Source organism: Moschus berezovskii, chromosome 1 (genome assembly GCF_049115385.1).
Source record: "Moschus berezovskii isolate FMDL1 chromosome 1, NW_MosBer_1.0, whole genome shotgun sequence".
Taxonomy (NCBI): domain Eukaryota; kingdom Metazoa; phylum Chordata; class Mammalia; order Artiodactyla; family Moschidae; genus Moschus; species Moschus berezovskii.
In genome coordinates, this window is record NC_142460.1 from 133,564,152 (window position 1) to 133,587,492 (window position 23,341).

At 38.6% G+C, this 23,341-nt stretch overlaps 1 protein-coding gene across 1 annotated transcript in view; it reads right to left on the reverse strand.

The window, feature by feature from the left end:
* The window catches only part of LEKR1 (leucine, glutamate and lysine rich 1), a 237,816-nt gene that overhangs the window by 9,339 nt on the left and 205,136 nt on the right, over nucleotides 1–23,341 (reverse strand). Inside the window, exons 10-11 of the mRNA XM_055411122.2 lie at nucleotides 16,057–16,221; nucleotides 11,102–11,401 (exon numbers count right to left, since the gene is read on the reverse strand). Coding sequence (XP_055267097.2) covers nucleotides 11,102–11,401; nucleotides 16,057–16,221 — 465 coding nt within the window. The remainder of the gene's footprint in view (nucleotides 1–11,101; nucleotides 11,402–16,056; nucleotides 16,222–23,341) is intronic.

Genomic DNA, 23,341 nt, shown 5'->3' on the forward strand with positions numbered 1-23,341 from the left:
GACTCTCAGAAGAGAAGCCAAAGTTGGAAGGTGTCCAAAGTCTTTACTACCTTCAAAGACTCCACATGAATTGGCCCCTCCAACCTTGCTTCCTACCACGTCCTCCTTGCTCACTAAGCTCCAGCAATGCTTGCTGACTTCCTTGTGGTTTCTCAAAGGTTCCCAGGATGCTTCTTGCCACAGGGCCTTTACACTTCCTATTCACTCTATCTGGAATGTTCTTTTTCTTACTTCAGGTCTGCTTGAATATTATCTTCTCAGAGAGACCTCTGACCATCCCATCGAATATGACACTTCATATATATATATATATATAAGATTAAAAACAAAAACAACCAGCTGTATTAGGCTGGATGTAGATTCTGTGGGTTCATTAAAGAGGACTCCTTTTGTTTGGACTTGAAGAATAAACAGAAATGTTTCCGGTACCTGTTACTAAAATTTAAGCTAGAATCTGCTTTGTCTTTATTTTAAAAATTTCTCTAAACTTAAAAATATATCTCATTAAGGTTCATATTCTGTTGTTTATTTGCTGTACTTATAACTTTCCTGTTTTTTCTTCTATAACTTTGTCCTTTATCCTTTCCTCTGCTTCCCTCTCTGTCAGGTCCTCTATATCATTTACTCTTTTCCATTATTTTAAATTATTTTTTACAATTAGTTTATTACACATAGTTAAAGATTAAAATAATACTATAACATTATAATGAAATAAAGCACTTCTTCACACTTTCAGGTTCTGCCTCCCAGGAACAACCATTTTCAGGTTTTTAAGCTGTTTCTAATGATATTTATATCTATAGTCCTAAATAATGTTATTATACAGCTACCTCATGGTTTTCAATTTTGAAGTCATTATCTACTGATTTCATAGAATGAAAGATGAGGATTTAGCTTCCTTACAGTTGTTTTACCTTCCATTAGAAGATGTTTCTGCTCCCTTAGGAGAGGCTCCTATCACAATTTTATTGAAAAACGTTCCCAATTTCTACCACAATTTTTAGTCAAATCTATATTCCACCTTATATGATTGTAGCATATAAGTATATGTACACCTTAGCCATGCAGTGTACTATGATTACATTTCCTTTCTTTCACAGTTCCCTTGTGGAGTTTATTATTATCCCATTATTTATCTGCTTAGTTTTCTAGGTGTTGATTACCAGTTTTTCACCAAACCTACTTACAGAATTGTAAATATCCTCTCAACACATTTAAGCACTCCATGTAATCTATCCATTCTCTTTTTTTTCTCAGAGACATACTTCTAAAAATCTGCCATTCTTTTATTGAACTCAGTCTGGTTATTCTCTAAGTCTGCTGCACTGCTGTCATCCGTGGATTTCTTCTCACCATCGTCCTGGTCCTGGGGATTCCCACTACTTCTCTCCTGTGTCGGAATGCTCATTTCCTGATTCCTGTGTCTTCTCCTTTCTTAGTTTACTCCTTACTTAGTTTGCTTCCTGAGAAAGACTGCAAGGTAAGTACCAGGAGGGGAGAAGCGGCTGTGCTTTGCTGGAGCAGCCATGAAGAGATAACCCACGTCCAAGGTAAGAGAAACCCAAGTAAGACGGTAGGTGCTGCGAGAGGGCATCAGAGGGCAGACACACTGAAACCATAATCACAGAAAACTAGCCAATCTGATCACATGGACCACAGCCTTGTCTAACTCAATGAAACTAAGACATGCCATGTGGAGCCACCCAAGATGGGCAGGTCATGGTGGAGAGGTCTGACAGAATGTGGTCCACTAGAGAAGGGAATGGAAAACCACTTCAGTATTCTTGCCTTGAGAACCCCATGAATAGTATGAAAAGGCAAAATGATAGGACACTGAAAGATGAACTCCCCATGTCGGTAAGTGCCCAATATGCTACTGGAGATCAGTGAAGAAATAACTCCAGAAAGAATGAAGGGATGGAGCCAAAGCAAAAACAATACACAGTTGTGGATGTGCCTGGTGATAGAAGCAAGGTCCGATCCTGTAAAGAACAATATTGCATAGGAACCTGGAATGTTAGGTCCATGAATCAAGGAAATTGGAAGTGGTCAAACAGGAGATGGCAAGAGTGAACATTGACATTCTAGGAATCAGTGAACTAAAATGGACTAGAATGGGTGAATTTAACTCAGATGACCATTATACCTACTACTGTGGGCAGGAATCCCTTAGAAGAAATGGAGTAGCCGTCATGGTCAACAAAAGAGTCCGAAATGCAGTACTTGAATGCAATCTCAAAAATGACAGAATGATCTCTGTTCGTTTCCAAGGCAAACCATTCAATATCACGGTAATCCAAGCCTATGCCCCAACCAGTAATGCTGAAGAAGCTGAAGTTGAATGGTTTTATGAAGACCTACAAGACCTTTTAGAACTAACACCCAAAAAAGATGTCCTTTTCATCATAGGGGACTGGAATGCAAAAGTAGGAAGTCAAGAAACACCTGGAGTAACAGGCAAATTTGGCCTTGGAGTATGGAATGAAGCAGGGCAAAGGCTAATAGAGTTTTGCCAAGAGAACGCACTGGTCATAGAAAACACCCTCTTTCAACAACACAAGAGAAGACTCTACACATGGACATCACCAGATAGTCAACACCGAAATCAGATTGGTTATATTCTTTGCAGCTCTATACAGTTAGCAAAAACAAGACTGGGAGCTGACTGTGGCTCATATCATGAACTCCTTACTGTCAAATTCAGACTTAAACTGAAGAAAGTAGGGAAAACCACTAGACCATTCAGGTATCACCTAAATCAAATCCCTTATGATTATACAGTGGAAGTGAGAAATAGATTGAAGGGACTAGATCTGATAGACAGAGTGCCTGATGAACTACGGATGGAGGTTTGTGACATTGTATAGGAGACAGGGATCAAGACCATCCTCATGGAAAAGAAATGCAAAAAAGCAAAATGGCTGTCTGAGGAGGGCTTACAAATAGCTGTGAAAAGAAGAGAAGCGAAAAGCAAAGGAGAAAAGGAAAGATATAAGCATCTGAATGAAGAGTTCCAAAGAATAGCAAAGAGAGATAAGAAACGCTTCTTCAGCGATCAATGCAAAGAAATAGAGGAAAACAACAGAATAGGAAAGACTAGAGATTTCTTCAAGAAAATTAGAGATACCAAGGGAACATTTCAGGCAAAGATGGGCTCGATAAAGGACAGAAATGGTATGAACCTAACAGAAGCAGAAGATATTAAGAAGAGGTGGCAAGAATACCCAGAAGAACTGTACAAAAAAGATCTTCACGACCCAGATAATCACGACAGTGTGATCACTCACCTAGAGCCAGACATCCTGGAATGTGAAGTCAAGTGGGCCTTAGAAAGCATCACTACGAACAAAGCTAGTGGAGGTGATGGAATTCCAGTTGAACTATTTCAAATCCTGAAAGATGATGCTGTGAAAGTGCTGCACTCAATATGTCAGCAAATTTGGAAAACTCAGCAGTGGCCACAGGACTGGAAAAGGTCAGTTTTCATTCCAATCCCTAAGAAAGGCAATGCCAAAGAATGCTCAAGCTACTGCACAATTGCACTCATCTCACACGCTAGTAAAGTAATGCTGAAAATTCTCCAAACCAGGCTTCAACAGTACGTGAACCATGAACTTCCAGATGTTCAAGCTGATTTTAGAAAAGGCAGAGGCACCAGAGATCAAATTGCCAACATCCACTGGATCATCGAAAAAGCAAGAGAGTTCCAGAAAAACATCTATTTCTGCTTTATTGACTATGCCAAAGCCTTTGACTGTGTGGATCACAGTAAACTGTGGAAAATTCTGAAAGTGATGGGAATACCAGACCACCTGACCTGCCTCTTGAGAAACCTGTATGCAGGTCAGGAAGCAACAGTTAGAACTGGACATGGAACAACAGACTGAATTCAAATAGGAAAAGGAGTACGTCAAGGGTGTATATTGTCACCTTGCTTATTTAACTTATATGCAGAGTACATCATGAGAAATGCTGGGCTGGATGAAGCACAAGCTGGAATCAAGATTGCTGGGAGAAATATCAGTAACCCCGGATATGCAGATGACACCACCTTTATGGCAGAAAGTGAAGAGGAACTCAAAAGCCTCTTGATGAAAGTGAAAGAGGAGAGTGAAAAAGTTGGCTTGAAGCTCAACATTCAGAAAACTAAGATCATGGCATCTGGTCCCATCACTTCATGGGAAATAGATGGGGAAACAGTGGAAACAGTGTCAGACTTTATTTTTGGGGGCTCCAAAATCACTGTGGATGCTGATTGCAGCCATGAAATTAAAAGACGCTTACTCCTTGGAAGGAAAGTTATGACCAACCTAGATAGTATATTAAAAAGCAGAGACATTACTCTGCCAACCAAGGTCCGTATAGTCAAGGCTATGGTTTTTCCCGTGGTCATGTATGGATGTGAGAGCTGGACTGTGAAGAAAGCTGATCGCCGAAGAATTGATGCTTTTGAACTGTGGTGTTGGAGAAGACTCTTGAGAATCCCTTGTACTGCAAGGAGATCCAACCAGTCCATCCTAAAGGAGATCAGTTCTGGATGTTCATTGGAAGGACTGATGCTGAAGCTGAAACTCCGATACTTTGGCCACCTGATGCAGACAGCTGACTCATTGGAAAAGACCCTGATGCTGGGAAGGATTGGGGGCAGCAGGAGAAGGGGATGACAGAGGATAAGATGGTTGGATGGCATCACCGACTCGATGAACATGAGTTTGGGTAAACTCTGGGAATTGGTGATGGACAGGGAGGCCTGGTGTGCTGCGATTCACGGGGTCGCAAAGAGTCAGACTCGAACGAGCGACTCTACTGAACTGAACTGAATGTCTGAAAATATCTTTGACACCTGCATTTAATTGATCATTTGGCAGGATATAGAATCATAGATCGGAAATAATTTTTCTTAATGTTTTTAATTCCTTATGTTTATCCTTAAGGTAGTGAGATTTCATGATGAAGTGCTTTAGTGTGTTTGCTTTGCCATCCATCATGCTGAGTGAACTTGTTCAATATAGAAATCCCCTTCAGTACTTAGAAAATTTATTTTTGGATTGGATTAATTCCTGGATAGTTTTCTACCTTCCATTTTCTCTGCTCTCTCTTTCTGGAGCTCCTATTAATGAAGTATTAGATGGCCTGGCTTGATCCTCTAATATTCTTTTCTTCTCTCCATCTTTTTACATTTTTCTTCTACTTTCTGTGTTATTTCTTCATCTTTATCATTTAAGCCAAATATATTTTTTATTTTGGTTCTTGTACTTTAATATTCATTCCTGTTCTCTTTTTATAGCCCTCTGTTCAAGTTTCATGGATATAATATCTTCTCTTTTGTCTCTAAGGATATGAATTATGCTCTTTTTTGACACTTTTGCTTCCCACATTGTTCTTTTTTTGCTTATTTGTTTGATCCTGATTCTGTCTTTCATATTAGAAGTGTTCCCTAAATGATTGGTTATTCTTGGCTTTTTGTGTAATTTTACTGGAAACTCTGTGCGCCTGCTAGTGAAGGGCTTGTTTACTGGTATATGTTTCATTGGACATGCATATAACTTTTAATTAAAAGTTAGTTAGTACCCAGAGGTACTAATAGTTGTTGGTACCCAGAGGTATTTTCTTTTTTTTAAACTTTCTTTAATCAATTAATCAGTGTCTTATAGTTTTTAGTGTATAAGTCTTTCAATTCATTGGTTAAGTTTATTCCTAAGTCAGAGGTATCTTCTTTTGAGCTAGTTCATTTTACCACAGAGGGCTTCTCCAGTTTCCTGAGTATTGATATATAAGCTTGGCTGTCTGTGTTCTGGGAAGTGAGTGGGTGACAGGGACTGGGAGGTCTCACCCTGAAATATACAGACCTTCACTCTAGCTCTTGCTTTATATCATATCCCACTTTTGTGTATCCTCAAGTCCAAAGACTCTTGCATTCAGGTTTTCTAGAGTGTAAACCTTTAGTATCCTGCCAGGATCATAGGTGGGGGCTGCCTGGGGTTGCAGAGGGCATCTAAGCATCTGTTTGCACCTTTAAAAAATATTGAAACATCCCTGTTTTCAAATCTACTCTTCTCTCCCTCTTTGAGAGATATCTGGTGAGCCTTATCTAATGTGATTGGGTTTTCTCCTTTTTAGGATTCCTTGCACTCTCACACTCTTCACAAGCATTAGGTTTCAATATCCATAGCCTGCTGATTACCTCTCATCCATACCTTACTTTCCATTTTCCAAATTTTGTTCAACATTTTTTTCATCAAATGTCATCTCCTTTCCTGTTCTTTTTTCCTTATGTATTTATTAACTTTTAATTAATTTACGGTCATTTTAGTGGTATTTGGGGATGGACGCAGAGATAAACATATGCATTTAATCATTCATGTTTAACCAAGAGCATTACCTTCTATTTTTGAATATCTTTCATCTTCATTAGATAGCTATAGGAAGTGGGAGAATTTAAAACTTCTGCCCCTTATGTTTTCCTTATCTACAGTTTTAAGTCAACAAAAATATTGAACTCTCTGTACTGGCTTTACTTTGCTTTGTTTTTCACATTCTCCTTTTGGATCCAAGGCCCCAAACATTGGAGCCACACTGTCTTGGTAGAACTCATATGGAGCTAGTAAGGAAGGAAAACTGGCAGCAAAAAGCATGGGATCTATTTTAAGCTGGTTTTAAATGATACTGTCCTGTTCTCTAACATATTATGTTTCTTTTCTGGCTTCTTATTTTTTTAAACTGTTCCAATTTTTGATGTCTGTGTCTTTTCCCTGTAAAGAATTTCAGGAGCCCCTTTTCAACATTTAAATTTCCCACATAGTTTTACTTCCTATTTTTTCTCTTCTTATTGACCTGAACCTTTTGTTGCCTCACCTTCTTGACCCCCATTTCTGTGGCAGCACTCCACTAATCCCTACTCCACAGAGAAATATCCATTTTGCCCTTTCGAGGCTATGGCTTTCCTCCTATCTTTGAGAACTTTCTTTACACAATTAAAAACAAAGTCCTACCTATTTTCTGGCCTCCTGAATGACAGTGGGGTTTTCCTCTCCTTAATTAGCTTTCTTATTAGACCATTAATTTATCTTCTTTCAAATGGGAATTTGTTCTCCACTTAAATGATGCTTTTTTCCTCCAGGACCTGAGAAATTTCAAGTGTCTGGAATGCATGGTCACAAAAAGTAGTACTTTTTACTTTACATGCTAACAATCTCAGTTCTTTCTGGCTCATAATTCCTATCACTTGTATTAATTCATTTCCAATTTAATAAGAATGTCCTGGACTTTAGCATTCTTAAACAGAGAAGCAGTCTTAATTATTTACTCTTACAGTTCAGTTGTAATTGTCTAACTTCTAATGGGAAGTCTGCCCTCAGCCATGTCCCAAGATAACTTTACTTTTGCTACAATCCCTTTCTATTTCCCAGTAGTGATCTATGATCATTTATATACCAACTCAGCATCTTGTATCTTTCCAAAGTCTGCATGTAAAAAAATTCATCTCTGAGTGGTTTCCTGTTACAACCAACAAGCAGGAAGAATTTCAAATGTAGCTGTGTTTGTGTGAAAAAGATATTCGTTCTTCACTTTTAGTATAGATTCTCTTGCCAAAGTTACCTTCAGAGGACCTGAGTTGGCAACCTATAAAATGGCCCCCAGTTATCCCTGCCCTCTTGCTATTCACATCCTTCTGCAACCCCTTTGAGTGTGGCCTGGAATTGTTGTTTCATCTATAATGAATAGAACACAGCAAAAGCAGTGGGATGGCACTTCTGAGATTAAATTAGAGAGACTGCAGCTTCTATCTTGGGCACCCTCTCTTGCACTCTCTCTTTCTTACTCGCTTGTTTTGAGAGAGACTAGCTGCCATGTTGCCAGGCTCTTCTATGGAAAAGTTCACGTTGGAAGGAAGTGAGGGGGTCTTCTCTTCCCCTTCTTCAGCCAACATTGAACTGAGGCTCACAGCCCAGCAACCATGAGGAAGTAAATCCTGTTGACAACTACATAAGTAAGCTTGGAAGTCAACCTGCCCCCAGTTGAGCCTTTTAATGAGACTGCAGCAGCTGATACCCTAACACCAATCTTATGAGAGGTACTGAGCAAGAGCCATCCAGCTAAGCTGCACATTCAGATGTCTGACACTCAGAAATAAATGTTCACTGTTTGAAGCCACTGATTTTGATGACAATTTGTTATATAACAATACATAACTAATGCAAGTTCCTATGGCCAGATTGTTAACTTTTAGTCTGCGTTTTTTACATGGGAAGTTTCTTTTTAGGTCATTCTTGCCTCTGGATGTCACTTTAACTGCTCAACATAATATTTTCTCTAAATTCCTCTTTGAAAGCAGGGAATGGCAGTTGTCAGTCATGTTCATAATTGCATATTGATGACTAGCACAGTGCCTGGCACTTGAATATAGGCACTGGCCTATTATATATTTCTTGGAGTTGACCATTTATAGTCTTGGAAATGGCAACCCACTCCAGTATTCTTGCCTGGAGAATCCCATGGACGGAGGAGCCTCATGGGCTACAGTCCACAGGGTCGCAAAGAGTCGGACATGGCTGAGCGACTTCACTTTCTAGTTTATAAATTCCTAGGATAAATAAATGTCCTATTTATAAATAACTCATCACTTTTCATATTGCCATTTCTTTGGGAGATTTAAGAGTTAAAAAACCTATTGGTCTAGTTACTTTGGCCTTTCTCTCCTTTAACCTGCTGTCCCACCTTTAGAATTTCAACACTGCTGTCTTAGTTGAAGCATCACCTGTCTCCTTCTCCAGCAGATCTGAGTCCATGTGTATGCTGGCTCTTCCCACTCTTGCCTGGACTGGACTCTTGCCTCCCCTTTTCCAAGGGAGGTTGCAGTGTTGTGTTCCAACAGGAGACATTCAATCACACAACACCCTAACCATCTGGTGGAGTAAGCATTAGTGTGTTTATTATTATTCTAAAAGTAAGAGAGACAGAGAGGGTGTGTGTGTGTGTGTGTGTGTGTGTGTGTGTATCCTGGAGATGTGAGTACCAAGTCTTAGGTCACTTTGAAATTTAGAAGCAGAATCACTAAAATTCAGGTATCCTAAAAGAGGAAATATAGAGATTCATGGAGATGAAATTTAGAGATCCAAATCTTAGAAATTCAAATTTGAATCTTGGCTCCACCATGCTGGGTCGTCTTAGAAATTATTCAAACATCTGAGTCAGTTTCTCATCTGTAACATGGAAGCAATTCCTATTTTAATAGGGTTTTTAAGTATTATTCTTGATCCAATATTCTGTTCATTCCACATTTTAACTTAAAATTTCTTTGCAATAGGTTCACTATGTCATAATTATAATGATGGTATAAATTTTGAATTTTGGTTGACAATTTACAAACAGCAAGAAAACATGGTATATTGTTAATAATTAATATTACTACTAGCACTTTCCTTTTATTCACTTTAAAACACCAGTGAAACCAAAAAAATATTATTTATCACTAACATTCAGAATCTTCCTTCATTTGCCTGCTATACTGTCATAAAGAGGATCAAATATTCTAATATGACAATATTCTAATTCTTGGCTATTGGAAAATTGCCCCACTGTTTTAATAAGTTTTGGTTACTACAACAAAATACCAGAAGCTGCATAGTTCAAACAACAAATATTATTTCTCAAAGTTTTGGAGACTGCGAAGTTCAAGATCAAAGTGCCAACAGATTTGGTGTCTGGTAAGGACCCTGATTCAAAATGGCCATCCTCTTACTGTGTCCTCACATGGTGAAAGGGGTGAGGAAGCTTTCTTTCATAAAAGCACTAATTCCATTCAGGAGATTAGCTCATCCCTCAAGACATAATCACCTCTCACAGACCCATCTCCACACATCATAATTTGGGAAGACATTCAGTCTGTAGCATCCACCATTTCTAAAATAAGAAATATTTTATTTTATTCAGAAATAAGCAGTTCAGAAATAAGATTTTGTTAGGAACACAAAATTCAAATCAAAATAAGTCTGTTGTTTAGTTGCTAAGTCATGTCCAACTCTTTGCACCCCCATGGACTGTATCCTGCCAGGCTCCTCTGCCCATGGGATTTCCTAGGCAAGAACTAAAGTGGGTTGCCATTTCCTTCTCCAGGGGATCTTCCTGACCTAGGGATTGGACCTGAGTCTCCTGCATTGCAGGTGGATTCTTTACCACTAAGCCACCAGGGAAGCCCCCAAATAAGTATGTTGCTGTTCTGTCGCCTATTTATGTCTCACTCTTTGCTACTCCATGGACTGCAGCATGCCAGGCCCCTCTGTCCCTCACCACCTCCCAAAGTTTGCTGATGCCATGGACATGAACTTGTCTACTCCAGTTTAAATAAAACACTGCTGAAATAATCGTGCATACACAGGAAAGAAGACCAATACATGTAGATTATCTTACAACCTTAGAATGACAGAAAAATAAAACCCTAAAGAACAACTGTATTTAAAATATACTGTCTAAAATATTAAACAGCAAGTACTCTAAAAGTTTCTTTGGCAAAAATGTAATGTTTCAACAAATAAGACATAAATATATAAAGATTTCTAATCTTAGAGGTTTTAAATGGTCATTTGCAACATAGTAGAACTTGCCAAGGAAACCTTAGAGATTACATAGATAAATGTATTATTTATTTTACAGAAAAGGAAGCCAGGTCCAGAGAAGTTAAATGCCTGCCTAAGCTGAAATTCCAATACTTTGGCCACCTGATGCGAAGAGCTGACTCATTTGAAAAGACCCTGCTGCTGGGAAAGATTGAGAGCAGGAGGAGAAGGGAATGACAGAGGATGAGATGATTTGATGGCATCACCGACTCAATGGACATAGGTTTGGGTGAACTCTGGGAGTTGGTGATGGACAGGGAGGCCTGGCATGCTGTGATTCATGGGGTCGCAAAGAGTCGGACACGACTGAGCGACTGAACTGAACTGAGCTGAAGTTAAGGACAGAGCCAGGATATGACTCCAGGTCTCTGACTGGGGTCCAGAGCTTTCTGCATGACACAAAGCTACATTTCATGTCTTCGTTTATTCGTTGAAAGACCAGCACTCTTTCACTAACTGCATTGCTACCATCACCTGCTTCCTACCTCTTTCTGGGACTGGTTGAATTGCTCTATCAGTTGTGTTTGTGCCAGCATTACTCTTTCCAGTTCATCTGACTTCTTTTTCATTTCCTTCCTCAGGTCCTCTGAAACTGAACCATTACTGTCAATTTCCTTCTTCAAACGTGATTCAAATTCTACAACCAAATTTTTAAGGTTTTCAATTTCTTTCTCCTTTAATGCAGATTCTTCAGTATATTGAACATGGGATTCATGGAGTTTTTCTTCAAGAGCAGTGAGTTTCAGTCTTAGATCTTTAGTAGCACTTTCGATTAAGTCAGATATCTGTAAGATAAGTCTTACATTAGTTTGTAGGTAATAGTTTCTAGGTATCCACAAAATTCTCTTGGTTTTAAGAGGTTTATTCTAAATAATTGGTGTTCTCTTCTGATCTGATGAAAACAAATCTTATGACATATATAGGCCTTCACGACTTTAAAAGTTAAGACTAAGATTTTATTTTTATCACCAAAAATGGAATTGCATTAATCACTTGAACATACTTTGAAATACCTAAATCTTTGTAACTGAATTGAACTACCAAGGACAACTCAACTTTTGATCAAGTGCCTGTCTGGACTCATTTTCGGGTGGCTTTGGGACCTAGAAATACCTGATATTTTGGGATGCATGTAGGAGAGCATCATAGCTACAGTCAGTCAGTCAGTTCAGTCACTCAGTCGTGTCCGACTCTTTGTGACCCCATTGGACTGTAGCATGCTGGGCCTCCCTGTCTATCGCCAACTCCTGGAGTTTACTCAAATTCATGTCCATTGAATCGGTGATGCCATCCAACCATCTCATCCTCTGTCATCCCCTTCTCCTCCTGCCTTTAATCTTTCCCAGCATCAGGGTCTTTTCAAATGAGTTAGTTCTTCACATCAGGTGGCCAAAGTATTGGAGTTTCAGCTTCAGAATCTGTCCTCCCAATGAATATTCAGGACTGATTTCCTTTAGGATAGACTGATTGGATCTTCTTGCAGTCCAAGGGACTCTCAAGAGTTTTTCCAACACCACAGTTCAAAAGCATCAATTCTTTGGTGCTACAGTCTACTCAAATCATACTAGTAAAGTTTCCTTTGATGTAATTTTGTTTTTCATCCTTGTATATGATGATTGAAGGTATCCTAGATACCACACCTTCTATAGTAGCCCTGCCCAACAGAATTTTCTCCAGTGACAGAATACGTGAGCAAATTTGGAAAACTCAGCAGTGGCCATAGGACTGGAAAATGTCATTTTTCATTCCAGTCTCAAAAGGCAATGCCAAAGAATGTTCAAACTATCATACAACTGCACCCTTGTTTCACATGCTAGTAAGGTTATGCTCAAAATTCTTCAAGGTAGGTGTCAGCAGTATGTGAACTGAGAATTTCCAGATGTAAAAGCTAGATTTAGAAAAGGCAGAAGAAGTAGAGATCAAATTGCCAACATTTGTTGGATCATAAAGAAAGAAAGAAAGGAAACCCCAGAAAAGTATCTACTTCTGCTTCATTGACTATGCTAAAGCCTTTGACTATGCGGATCACAACAAACTGGAAAATTCTTAAAAGAGATAGGAATACCAGACCACCTTACCTGTCTCCTGAGAACATGTATGTGGGTCAATAAACAACATATAGAACCAGATATGGAACAATGGACTGGTTCAAAATAGGGAAAGGAGTACCTCAAGGCTGTATACTGTCACCCTGCTTATTTAACTTATATACAGAGTACATCATGTGAAAGGTGGCCTGGATGAAGCACAAGCTGGAATCAAGACTGCTGGAGAAATATCAACAACCCCAGATATGCAGATGATACCACTCCAGTGGCAGAAAGTGAAGAGGAATTGAAGTGTTTCTTGATGAAGGTGCAAGAGGAGAAGGAAAAGCTAGCTTGAAACTCAATATTAAAAAAACTAAGATCATGGCATCTGGTCCCATCACTTCACAGTAAATATCTGGGGAAAAAATGGAAACAGTGACAAATTTTATTTTCTCAGGCTCCAAAAATCACTGCAGATGGTGACTCCAGCCATGAAATTAAAAGATTCTTGCTCCTTGGAAGAAAAGATATGATAAACCTGGACAGCATATTAAAAAGCAGAGATATCACTTTGATGACAAAGGTCCATATAGTCAAAGCTATGGTTTTTCCAGTAATCATGTACAGATGTGAGAGCTGTACCATAAAGAAGGCTGAGCACTGAAGAACCTATGCTTTCGAACTGTGGTGCTAGAGAAGACTCTTGAGAGCCCCTTGGACAGCAAGGAGATGAAACCAGTCAATCCTAAAGGAAATCAACCCTGAATATTCATTGGTGGGACTGATGTTGAAGCTGAAGCTCCAATACTTTGGCTACTTGATAAGAAGAGCTGACTCATTGGAAAAGACCCTGATGCTGGGAAAGACTGAAGGCAAAAGGAGAAGGGGGCGGCAGAGAATGAGATGATTAGATAGAGTCACCGACTCAGTGGACATGAATTTGAATAGACTCCAGGAAACAGGGAAGGACTGGGGAGCCTGGTGTGCTGCAGTCCATGGGGTTGCAAAGAGTCAGACACAACTTAGTGACTGAACAACAGGAAGAAATATTCTGCACTGTCTTATGTGGTAGCCACTACCCACATGTGACTATTGATAGTGGTGTGCTGGCAAATACTTCCTTGATAGCTCAGTTGGTAAAGAATCAGCCTGCAATGCAGGAGACCCTGGTTTGATTCCTGGGTCAGGAAGATCTGCTGGAGAAGGGATAGGCTACCCACTGCGGTACTCTTGAGCTTCCCTTGTGGCTCAGCTGGTAAAGAATCCACCTGCAATGTGGGAGACCTGGGTTCAATCCCTGGGTTGGGAAGATCCCCTGGAGAAGGGAAAGGCTACCCACTTCAGTATTCTGCCCTGGAGAATTCCATGGACTATAAAGTCCATGGGAGTCACAAAGAGTCAGACCCGACTGCACGGGTAAATATTTAACAATGGACTCATACACACACAGAAGTCAGATTTGTATTCAATTTCCATGGTGTAAACACTCTCACCATGACCAATTCCAAGCTATGAAGGTGAAATCACTGGTCACTGAACTGAGAAGAAATGTTAACAGTAGGCTCTCACTTGCTAGTATGGGCTATTGCACCCTTGAAATGTGGTGAACATGAGTGAGGAACTCGATTTTCAATTTTATTTAATTTTAATTAATTGAAACTTACATAGGCACATAAGTTACTATATTAGATAATGCAGTTCTAGAGTATACCAGAATACTTTGAACATATACTGCTTCTGAAGGTGGTACCTCCAGACAAAGAGAGGAAAGAACAACTTGAAAAACTTCTCAGTGTCACAGCATCTTTAGAAGGGAAACGACTGCTTATTTTTCTCCTTAAAAAAAAGCAAAACAAATAACACAAAACAGACCAGACAGAGCAAAGCTGCTTCTGACAAAACATATCATTATTTATGCTACGGATATTGTCATATTATAAATATTAGTACAACAAGAAATCAGCCCATGAAGAATCTGGAAAGCATTTATAGACTAAAGTTCCAAGGATTTTGTGAACCATTACTTAAAAGTTATGTACCCAAAATTTGTTTCAGATGTTAAATTTACATTAACAACTTTTACAAGAAATCTATTCACCACAGTTTTTATAAATTAATATTCCATTTTCTTCAATTAACCTAGGGAAGAAGAGGGTCACTTCTGGGTCTGAGCAGTAGTTTCCTGCATCCAGAGGAGAGTTGCCACTGAAACAGAGCAGGTTATCTTGGGAAGAGGAGGCTCACAGAGCCATAAACATGCTTTGATTTTTTTTAATAAGGGAGTCAACAGTAAAAAAAAAAAAAAAATCAAGAGAATTCCTCACAAAATCTGGACTTAGGACTTCTCTTGAAAGACTGTAGCCCTGGCAAGTTGGGGCCTGCCTTTCAGCATTCCCCTGCTGACGGCCCTGGGCCACCTGGGAGAGTAACAGCAGTCACAGGGTGAGGGCAAAAGGGGAGTGGGGGCAGGAGCCAGGAAGTAAGGGCATGTCTAGAACAGGACTGTCCAGAAGAGGAGCAGGGGACCTTAGGTGAGCTGAGGCTACAAGCTCTCAGCGCATGCTCCATTGTCCCATTGTCCCAAATAGGACTGCACTTATAAAACACAAATTCAGAGATTAAATTATTATTAAGAATTTCAAGACAGCATTTGCAGAACATTAAACCTGCAAGGTTTGTATGGGGACCTGTGAAACCACATTCATGTGGCTGGCGCTGCCTATTCACAGTGAGCTACTGAAAAAACTGTACCATATCCCCTGTACAACAAAGTGGAGGCCAGAAGTCTCATTTAATGCTGATTTACATAAACTCTTAATGAGTTTATTCAAAATATAACTTTACCACTAGGCCTTGGTTAATATACTCACACAAAAGACACACACATACACACACACATGCACACTCTACTTTCAGGTCTTATGAAAACAAGGGAATATTGTCAAAACCTTATATTTTGTTTAGTATACATTAAGAAATTATGGAAGTCTGATATTTAAAAAATATTTCGCCTTCATTCAAAACTAAAATTGAAAATATTTGCAACTAACGGGGATAGACTTTAGTTGTTGGTAAAATTTTAATTATGTAAAACACATCATTATCTTTTGTTGGACATTTGAGGTATTAGAATACCTAACCATGTTAATTATTAGTTACATAATTTATGCTGTTTTAAAAATACATTTATTTCGTAGGAAAAATTCCATACATAGCTGGATTATATTCTTATATAATTTATCTCAGTCATTCAGTTTGGAGAATAGCCAAATCATTCTATCTAAAAATAAGCAGTGATGACCGTGAGGAAATCTATAGGAGTTAGAAATATAGTGTTGTCCTTAGGAGGAAATAACCAACATCTACAGTTTCAAATCCATTAAATGATAATGAATACCATGATGACAGACCTTCATTTGTAATTCTTCTTGTTCTTTCTTATACTTTTGGATTATTTCTTGGTGTTTTTCCTTTTCAATATCAAGTTCCAGTTTAGCTTCTTCCTTAAAGAGAAGAGCTTGCTCCTGAAATTCAACCAAATGTTGGGCTCTTTCCTTGGCAAGTTCAGCTTCAATCTAGAAAACAGCATTTAACACACATATTATCATAAGTAAATTTAATGCCATATTATCATAAGTAAATTAAGCCTATTTTCAGACTCATTTTTCTCCCAGTTTTGTTGATATAATTGACATACAGTACTATATAAGTTTAAGGTATACACTATAAAGATTTCACTTACATATATCCTGAAGTTATTATCACAAAAGTTTACAGATCTATGTGTATCTCACATAGACACAAAATTAAAGAAATAGAACTTTTGCTTGTAATGAGAACTCTTAGGGTCTAATCATTTAAAAATTCTAATTCTAACATGAATTTTTAAATTCTAATGTTAAAAAATCTGACTCAGAACTTGGACCAGAGAAGTTGACCTTGGGTCAAATATCTCCAGATCTTCGAAGACTTTTAAGACCTGTAAAATGAGTAGAGAAGTTAGGACAATATAAGTTTTCAGAAATACTAAAAGCTTAGTTTTCTGTACATTTATAGTGTAAACTCTGTCTTTGCCAGCATAAGAAAAAAAAAAAAGAAGAAAAGATTTTGAGGCTCTCACACTAAGTTCTGTTGAAAACTCAGAGTGGATACAAGGTATAAATGCTGATTTTTAAAAAAGGAACTTTCTTGATGGAGACCACAGACAGTTTTGGAGTCATAGATTATAATTTTAATGAGATTGAGGCCAGAAGGGTGATTGAAGGAAAACAGTCAGTGATGCGTGTATCCAGATTTCGACTCAGAACCACAGTGCTGGAAAGGACCTTAAAAATCCCCTAGTTCATTTTCTCAAGCTTCCATGAATTGTGGAAGGATAAACAAAGGCTTTGGACTCAAGAGTTTAAATCCTGGCTCTAAATCCTGGCTCTGCCACTCTAGCTGTGTGATCTTAAATTGTGACTGTAACCTCTCCTGGTGGGGTTATAACTGATTCCCTTGGGGGTTGTTATAAGGATTAAATGAGATGAAACATCTGTGTAAAGCTCTTGCAGGAGAAGGAATTCAATAGTCAGTGGAGATTACTTCTACACCCTGACTTCAATCTCTACCATGGAATCTGCACCAAATGATTATCTGCTCTATGCCTTGACACCACCAGAAACCATAACTCACTCCTTCCCCAGCAGGCACTTCCATTTTCAGACAGCACTAAGCATTAGGAAGCTTTTCCTTTAGTTGAGTCAACATCTCCCTCCCTGTGGTTTTTAGTCATTGGTTTTGGCTCTGCCTACTTGAGTAAGACAGAACAAATCCATGAGTACTGGAGTCATTCACACCTGGGAGTTTATCTAGTGGATTAGAAAAGGGATCCCAGTGACAGGTTGGCTCTAGATTTACATTGGGCAATTATAAATTATTTAGATTATAAATTCTAAGACCAAGTAAATGCAGATAACTTGGGAGAAAAACTGTCAAACCTAACTTACTGTGACTGTGATTCTCAAGCCAATAAGAGAAGGAGAGAGGTCAACTTGAATTTCTCAAGGGAACACTATAACTGGGAAACAGAAAGTTTGCTAAGGAACTTTGCAGGAAGACCTTTAAATTACATAAAATGCAGATAGAAGACCAGCCTCAGTATGGGGTCAGTAGGGCTTATTGCACTGGTCATTTGCCTCAAGACAAAGCACTTATGCTTATACTCACTGCACTGGAGTTGTTTTGGCTCTTTCAAAATAAATTTCTATATTGTCTGGAGGAAAGAATACCGATAATCATTTAAGCACATGACAAAATTGTTCAGATAGGTTGATATCAGATTGTGAAAAGCAAGGAAAGCCTCAGGGCACTTAGAGAAAAAAAGCAGATGTTCTGAATTTCAGCTACTTTTGTTCTTGCCTCCTGGTAGCCATGTAGATACATTATAGGTGTCTCAAATAAACTGTCTGTACCAGAGATCTTGATACAATCCCTTCCCATCTGTTCCTTCCTCAGTGCTCCCTATCTCAGGATGTGCACCACCACCCATGGAGTTATTCAAGTCAGTAACTGGAGCAATTGCCTTTCACACTTCTCTTTCCTTTACCCTCCACACCTAATCCACCATCAAGCCCTGCTCATTTTGCCTCCAAAAGATACATTGAGTCTACTGATTTCTCTGCACTTCTTACTATCACCACCCTAGTTGTGGTCACCACCACCTCCTGACTGGACTCCTTACTTCTACTCCTGCCTCTCTCCAACCCCTGATACACAGCAGAGTGTTCTTCACAAACTATACATTGAATTCTTTTATTCCCTCTTGGTGGCTTTTCACTGCATTATAAAATCCAAACTCCCATGTATTATCTTCCACTAGACCACCACCAGCCCCTATGACACCTTTGCAAGAATCAACAAAGCACACCTTCCCTAGATAAACACAGTCTTGGGCAGGGCACAGGACATGGTGAGCAGAGCCCAGGCATGTTTTCAGCTCCCTTCTCTCCCCTGGCCTGTGCTATTATTCATGGCACAAGTAGGATACCATGTATGGAAGCCCTGGAATTCTCCAACCTGACTTTCAAACTGTATTTCCCATTTGATTACTGTGCTCCAGCCATGCTAGAATAGATAAGAAGACATGAAAAGAGGAAATCAAATACAAAACATTCAGAAAACTTTGAGTTAACAGTCCATAAGATACCATCACACTATTTTAAAAAAGAGAGTAAATAACATTTTTTGAGAAGCTAAAGAAAAATTTTTGCTGAGGTACTAAAATGTCAAATGTTCACAAAATTTTGCTTGTGTTGTTAATTGGTAGAGCCAAATAGTTATTTTAGGATAGAAAGACATCTTTCAAAATATGGACTCAAATTAAGAGAAGGAGAACGTGCACAAACGAGATGGGACAGGACAAATTGTAAACTGGGTGACAGAAGGACTTGAGAAGAACTTTTAAAAACAGAAGTTCTTTAAATTATGAGGAAAAGGTCATTTAGCAAATCAGCAGAGTCCCTTGAAGATTAAACAAAGGATGCATTCAGGGAAGGAAAGAGGGTGGCTGACTGTTTGAATGAGTAGAATGTTCTGTTCTACCTGCTCCAGGAAGAAAGGGCTCTTTGCCCCTGACCTATTCCTTTGAATAAACTAGTATAGGTAAGGAGAGAGGGAAAAAGGAAGGAACAGACAGAGGGTGGGAAAGAAAAAGCACTACAGATAGAAAGGAGAAGAGTGATGTACTGATTTGATTTTTAATTTGTACAACCTGAGAAAAAGAAGCAAAGGGATGAACTTCAGGTGGAACTTCTAAATATTTAAGGAAGCTGCAATGGCAAGTCAAAAGCCATCTGAATGTGTTGACTCTATAGCACAGAGAGATGACACTACCGGTTCCTTCAAGACCTGAAGAGTCTGAACAAAACAATGAGCCCACCAGCAATGACTTGCTTAAGCTGGTATGCTGTCATTGAGAAGATGAATTCATGCAAAATTGTCATGTTTATGTTTTCTACATGTTGATAACAGCTGTTTGTTTACAATATCTTAGATGGCAGAACTTATGTTTTTGAAAAATAAATAAATTAGGTGATAGTGCATATATAAAATATGAACTGCTTTATATAATAGTAATTCTGATAATGAGGAAATTCTAATTTTAAAAAAAGCATGAATAAAAATATGAGCTCAAGAGTTAGAGAAAGTAAAATCAATTGTTGTCTGTGTACACATTCCAGATTTTAATTCATCCATATCTTCCTCTAGCTCAACTGTCTCATTCCTGAAGGCCTTCTGAAGACTTCAAAGCATTCTGAGTATATTGTTTTTTTAAATCCTTTTTGTATTTGTCTTGAAATGCATAGTTATTGTTTTATAATATTTGTTTCTAATACTAATGTGCAAAATGCTGTCTTTTCACTGTTTGCCAAGTGAGATCTTTCTGGTTGATTCTGATATCATTTTCTGTTTGTAGGGAAAGAGCAAATTAGCCAAGATTGTGGTGGTCAGGCTCTCTCACCATGTCCTTTCACTCCTGCCCCATGTTTTGTAAATAATGATTATATAATAGTTGAGCTCACTTATAGCACTGTGCGTGCACGTCACAAGGTACTCACTTGGCCACTGGCTACCTTTGTTCTGTAAGCATATATAAGCTCCACCTGGAAAAGCCCTTGCAGTTATGTTTTGGCTGTGTTATGGCAATGAGGCTGTGTTATGGCTGTGACGGCTGGGTCAACCACAAGAGGAGAGGATACAGCGTATCTGCTGCTAGTGCTGCTGTGCCAGTCAGGGGAAAATAGATGTGTTTGCAATTCCTACCACTCCTTGATTTTTCCTTCCAGCTTCCCTGCTTGTGCCTTGCCTAGCATGGGTTCAATGAATATTGTGCACAGTGAGATACAGTGAGACACTGTTCATGGAGGCAGACACCATGTTACAACATAGTCACTTATTACTTGATGATCCCTTTAAAACCAAGGAAATTTCAGATGTCAAGTATAAATCAGACCACTTGTTTATATTTGATGTACACTTATCATTAAACAAAATATTAATATACCTCCTGAAAATGATTATGAGTGAGTGAAAATTGCTCAGTCATGTTGGACTCTTTGCAACCCCATGGACTGTAGCCCACCAGGCTCCTCTGTCCATGGAATTTTCCAGCAAGAATACTGGAGTGCCTTGCCATTCCCTTCTCCATGGGATCTTCCTGACCCAGGGATTGAACCCAGGTTCCTGGCACTGCAGACAGATTCTTTACTATCTGAGCCACCAGGAAAGCCCAAAAATGATTATACTATTTTCTAAAAGTTAAAAAAAAATTATAATTGAAAACTAGTATTTCAGATTATTTCTAAATTAACCACTGAATAACTATGTTATAAAAGTAGATGACTATTAAAATGCTGCTGCTGCTAAGTCACTTCAGTTGTGTCCAACTCTGTGCAACCCCATAGACGGCAGCCCACCAGGCTCCCCCGTCCCTGGGATTCTCCAGGCAAGAACACTGGAACACTAGACTTTGTAATTAAAAATGCAAATGCTAAGGAATCAGACTAAGTATTGAAGTCCTGCCAAGAACTGAGGAAAACTGAGGATGGAAGGAGAGAATGTTCACTGAGCACCTCATACAAGCTAGGTTGTATGGTATAGGGCTCTTTTCCTCTACTAACTCATTTAATTCTTACAACAATTCTGAAAGAACATATAGTAATTATTGTTCCCACAGTATAGAGTAAGAAATAGGCTCAGAGAAATTTAGTACCTTCACCAAGATCTTAGAGCTATCACGAGGTGGGGCAGGCTGTGCACTCAGATGTCTCTGGTGGACTCCATAGCTCAGTGTGGTGAGTTTCCCCATGCACCTTGTTTTCCCACACATCTACATGGCACAGTGGTTAAGAGAATGGAGTTGGTATTTATTTAGTTTCAAAATATTGGGGGATTCTTTTCCAGATAACTTTCTGTTAATGAATTCTAATTTAATTCCGTTGTGGTTAGAGAAAACACTTCGTATGGCTTGAATTCTTTTTTTGTTGTTGTTGCTGTTCAGTTGTTCAGTTATGTCTGACTCTTTGTGACCCCATGGACTACAGCATGCCAGGCTTCCCTGGCCTTCACTGTCTCTCAGAGTTTATTCAAAGTCATGTCCAGTGAATTCTTTTAAATTTGTTAAGGCATTTATTCCCAGTATATGATCTACTTTAATAAATGTCCCATGCACACATGAGGAGAATGCATATTCTGCTGTTAAATGAAGAATTCTATATGTATCAATTAAGTCATATTTGTTAATATTTCTTAAGAATAAACTATTTTACTATTTTCCATATTATATGTCCTTAATGGTTTTTCTGGGTATTTTTCCTATCAATTATTGAGAGAGAAATATTGACATCTCTGACTCTAAAGATTTGTCTATTTCTCCTTGCAGTTCTATCACTTTTTGCTTAATTTTTAAAGATCTGTTTCTAGGTGAAAAAAATGTTTAGAGTTAAATGTCCTCTTGGTGAACCAACCCCTTTATCATTATGAAATGACTTTCTTTATCTTTGGTAATATTCTAAATACTCTGATTTCTTTCTCTGAACTCTATTTTGATTATAATGTAGCAATTCCAGCTTCTTTTTCAATCCATTACTTTTAGCTTCTTTGTTAAAATATTTCTTTATATAAAAATACATTTCTTATAGGCAACATATAGTAGAATTTTGCATTTTTATCCAACATGACAAGCTCTGTATTTTAATGGGGATGTTTAGATAAGGGCTTGGCAAACTATGGCCCACAGACTAAACTTCAGCCATGCCCATTCATTTGCATATCATCTGTGGCTGCTTTTAAACTACAAGGGCAGAGTGGAGTGGTTGCAACAGAGACTATATGGTCCAAAAACCAAAAATATTTACTAATTGGACCTTTATAGAAAAAGTTTGCTGATCTCTGGTTTAAACCATTTATATTTAATTTGAATATTGATATGACTAGCTTTAAATCTGTCTTGCTATGTGCTTTCTATTTGACCCATCTCACTGTTTTCCCCTTTTTCTGTCTTCTTTTGCATTATTTTGAAATTCAATTTCCAATCCTTTGCTAGTTTATTAGCTGTAGCTCTTTGTTCTTCTATTTTTGTAGTTGGTTTAGAGTTTACAGAATATATTTTTAACTTGATGCAGTCTATCTTCTAGTGATATATCACTTGATATATTGTATAAGAATCTAAATATTCTTACTACCAAAACAACAAAGATAATTGTGTGAAGAATGTGTTAACTAATCTTATTGTGGTAATTATTTTGCTATATATATGTGTTTATGTGTGTGTGAGAGAGAGATCATCATGTGGCACATCATGAACTTACACAGTGTCATATGTCAGTTATATCTCTATAAAGCTGGGGGGAAAGGGGGGCTGTGGTGGTTGGTTAGTGGATATAACTAGAATGAAAGGACCCCTTCCTCCTTTCCTTAGATCTTCTGCCATTGTTCCCTACTCAGCAATCCCAATCAAGAGTTAGAGGGTCCAGGAACTATTACTCAGTTCAGTTCAGTTCAGTTCAGTCGCTCAGTCGTGTCCGACTCTCCGCGACCCCATGAATCACAGCACGCCAGGCCTCCCTGTCCATCACCAACTCCCGGAGTTCACTCAAACTCATGTCCACAGAGTCGGTGATGCCATCCAGCCATCTCATTCTCTGTCGTCCCCTT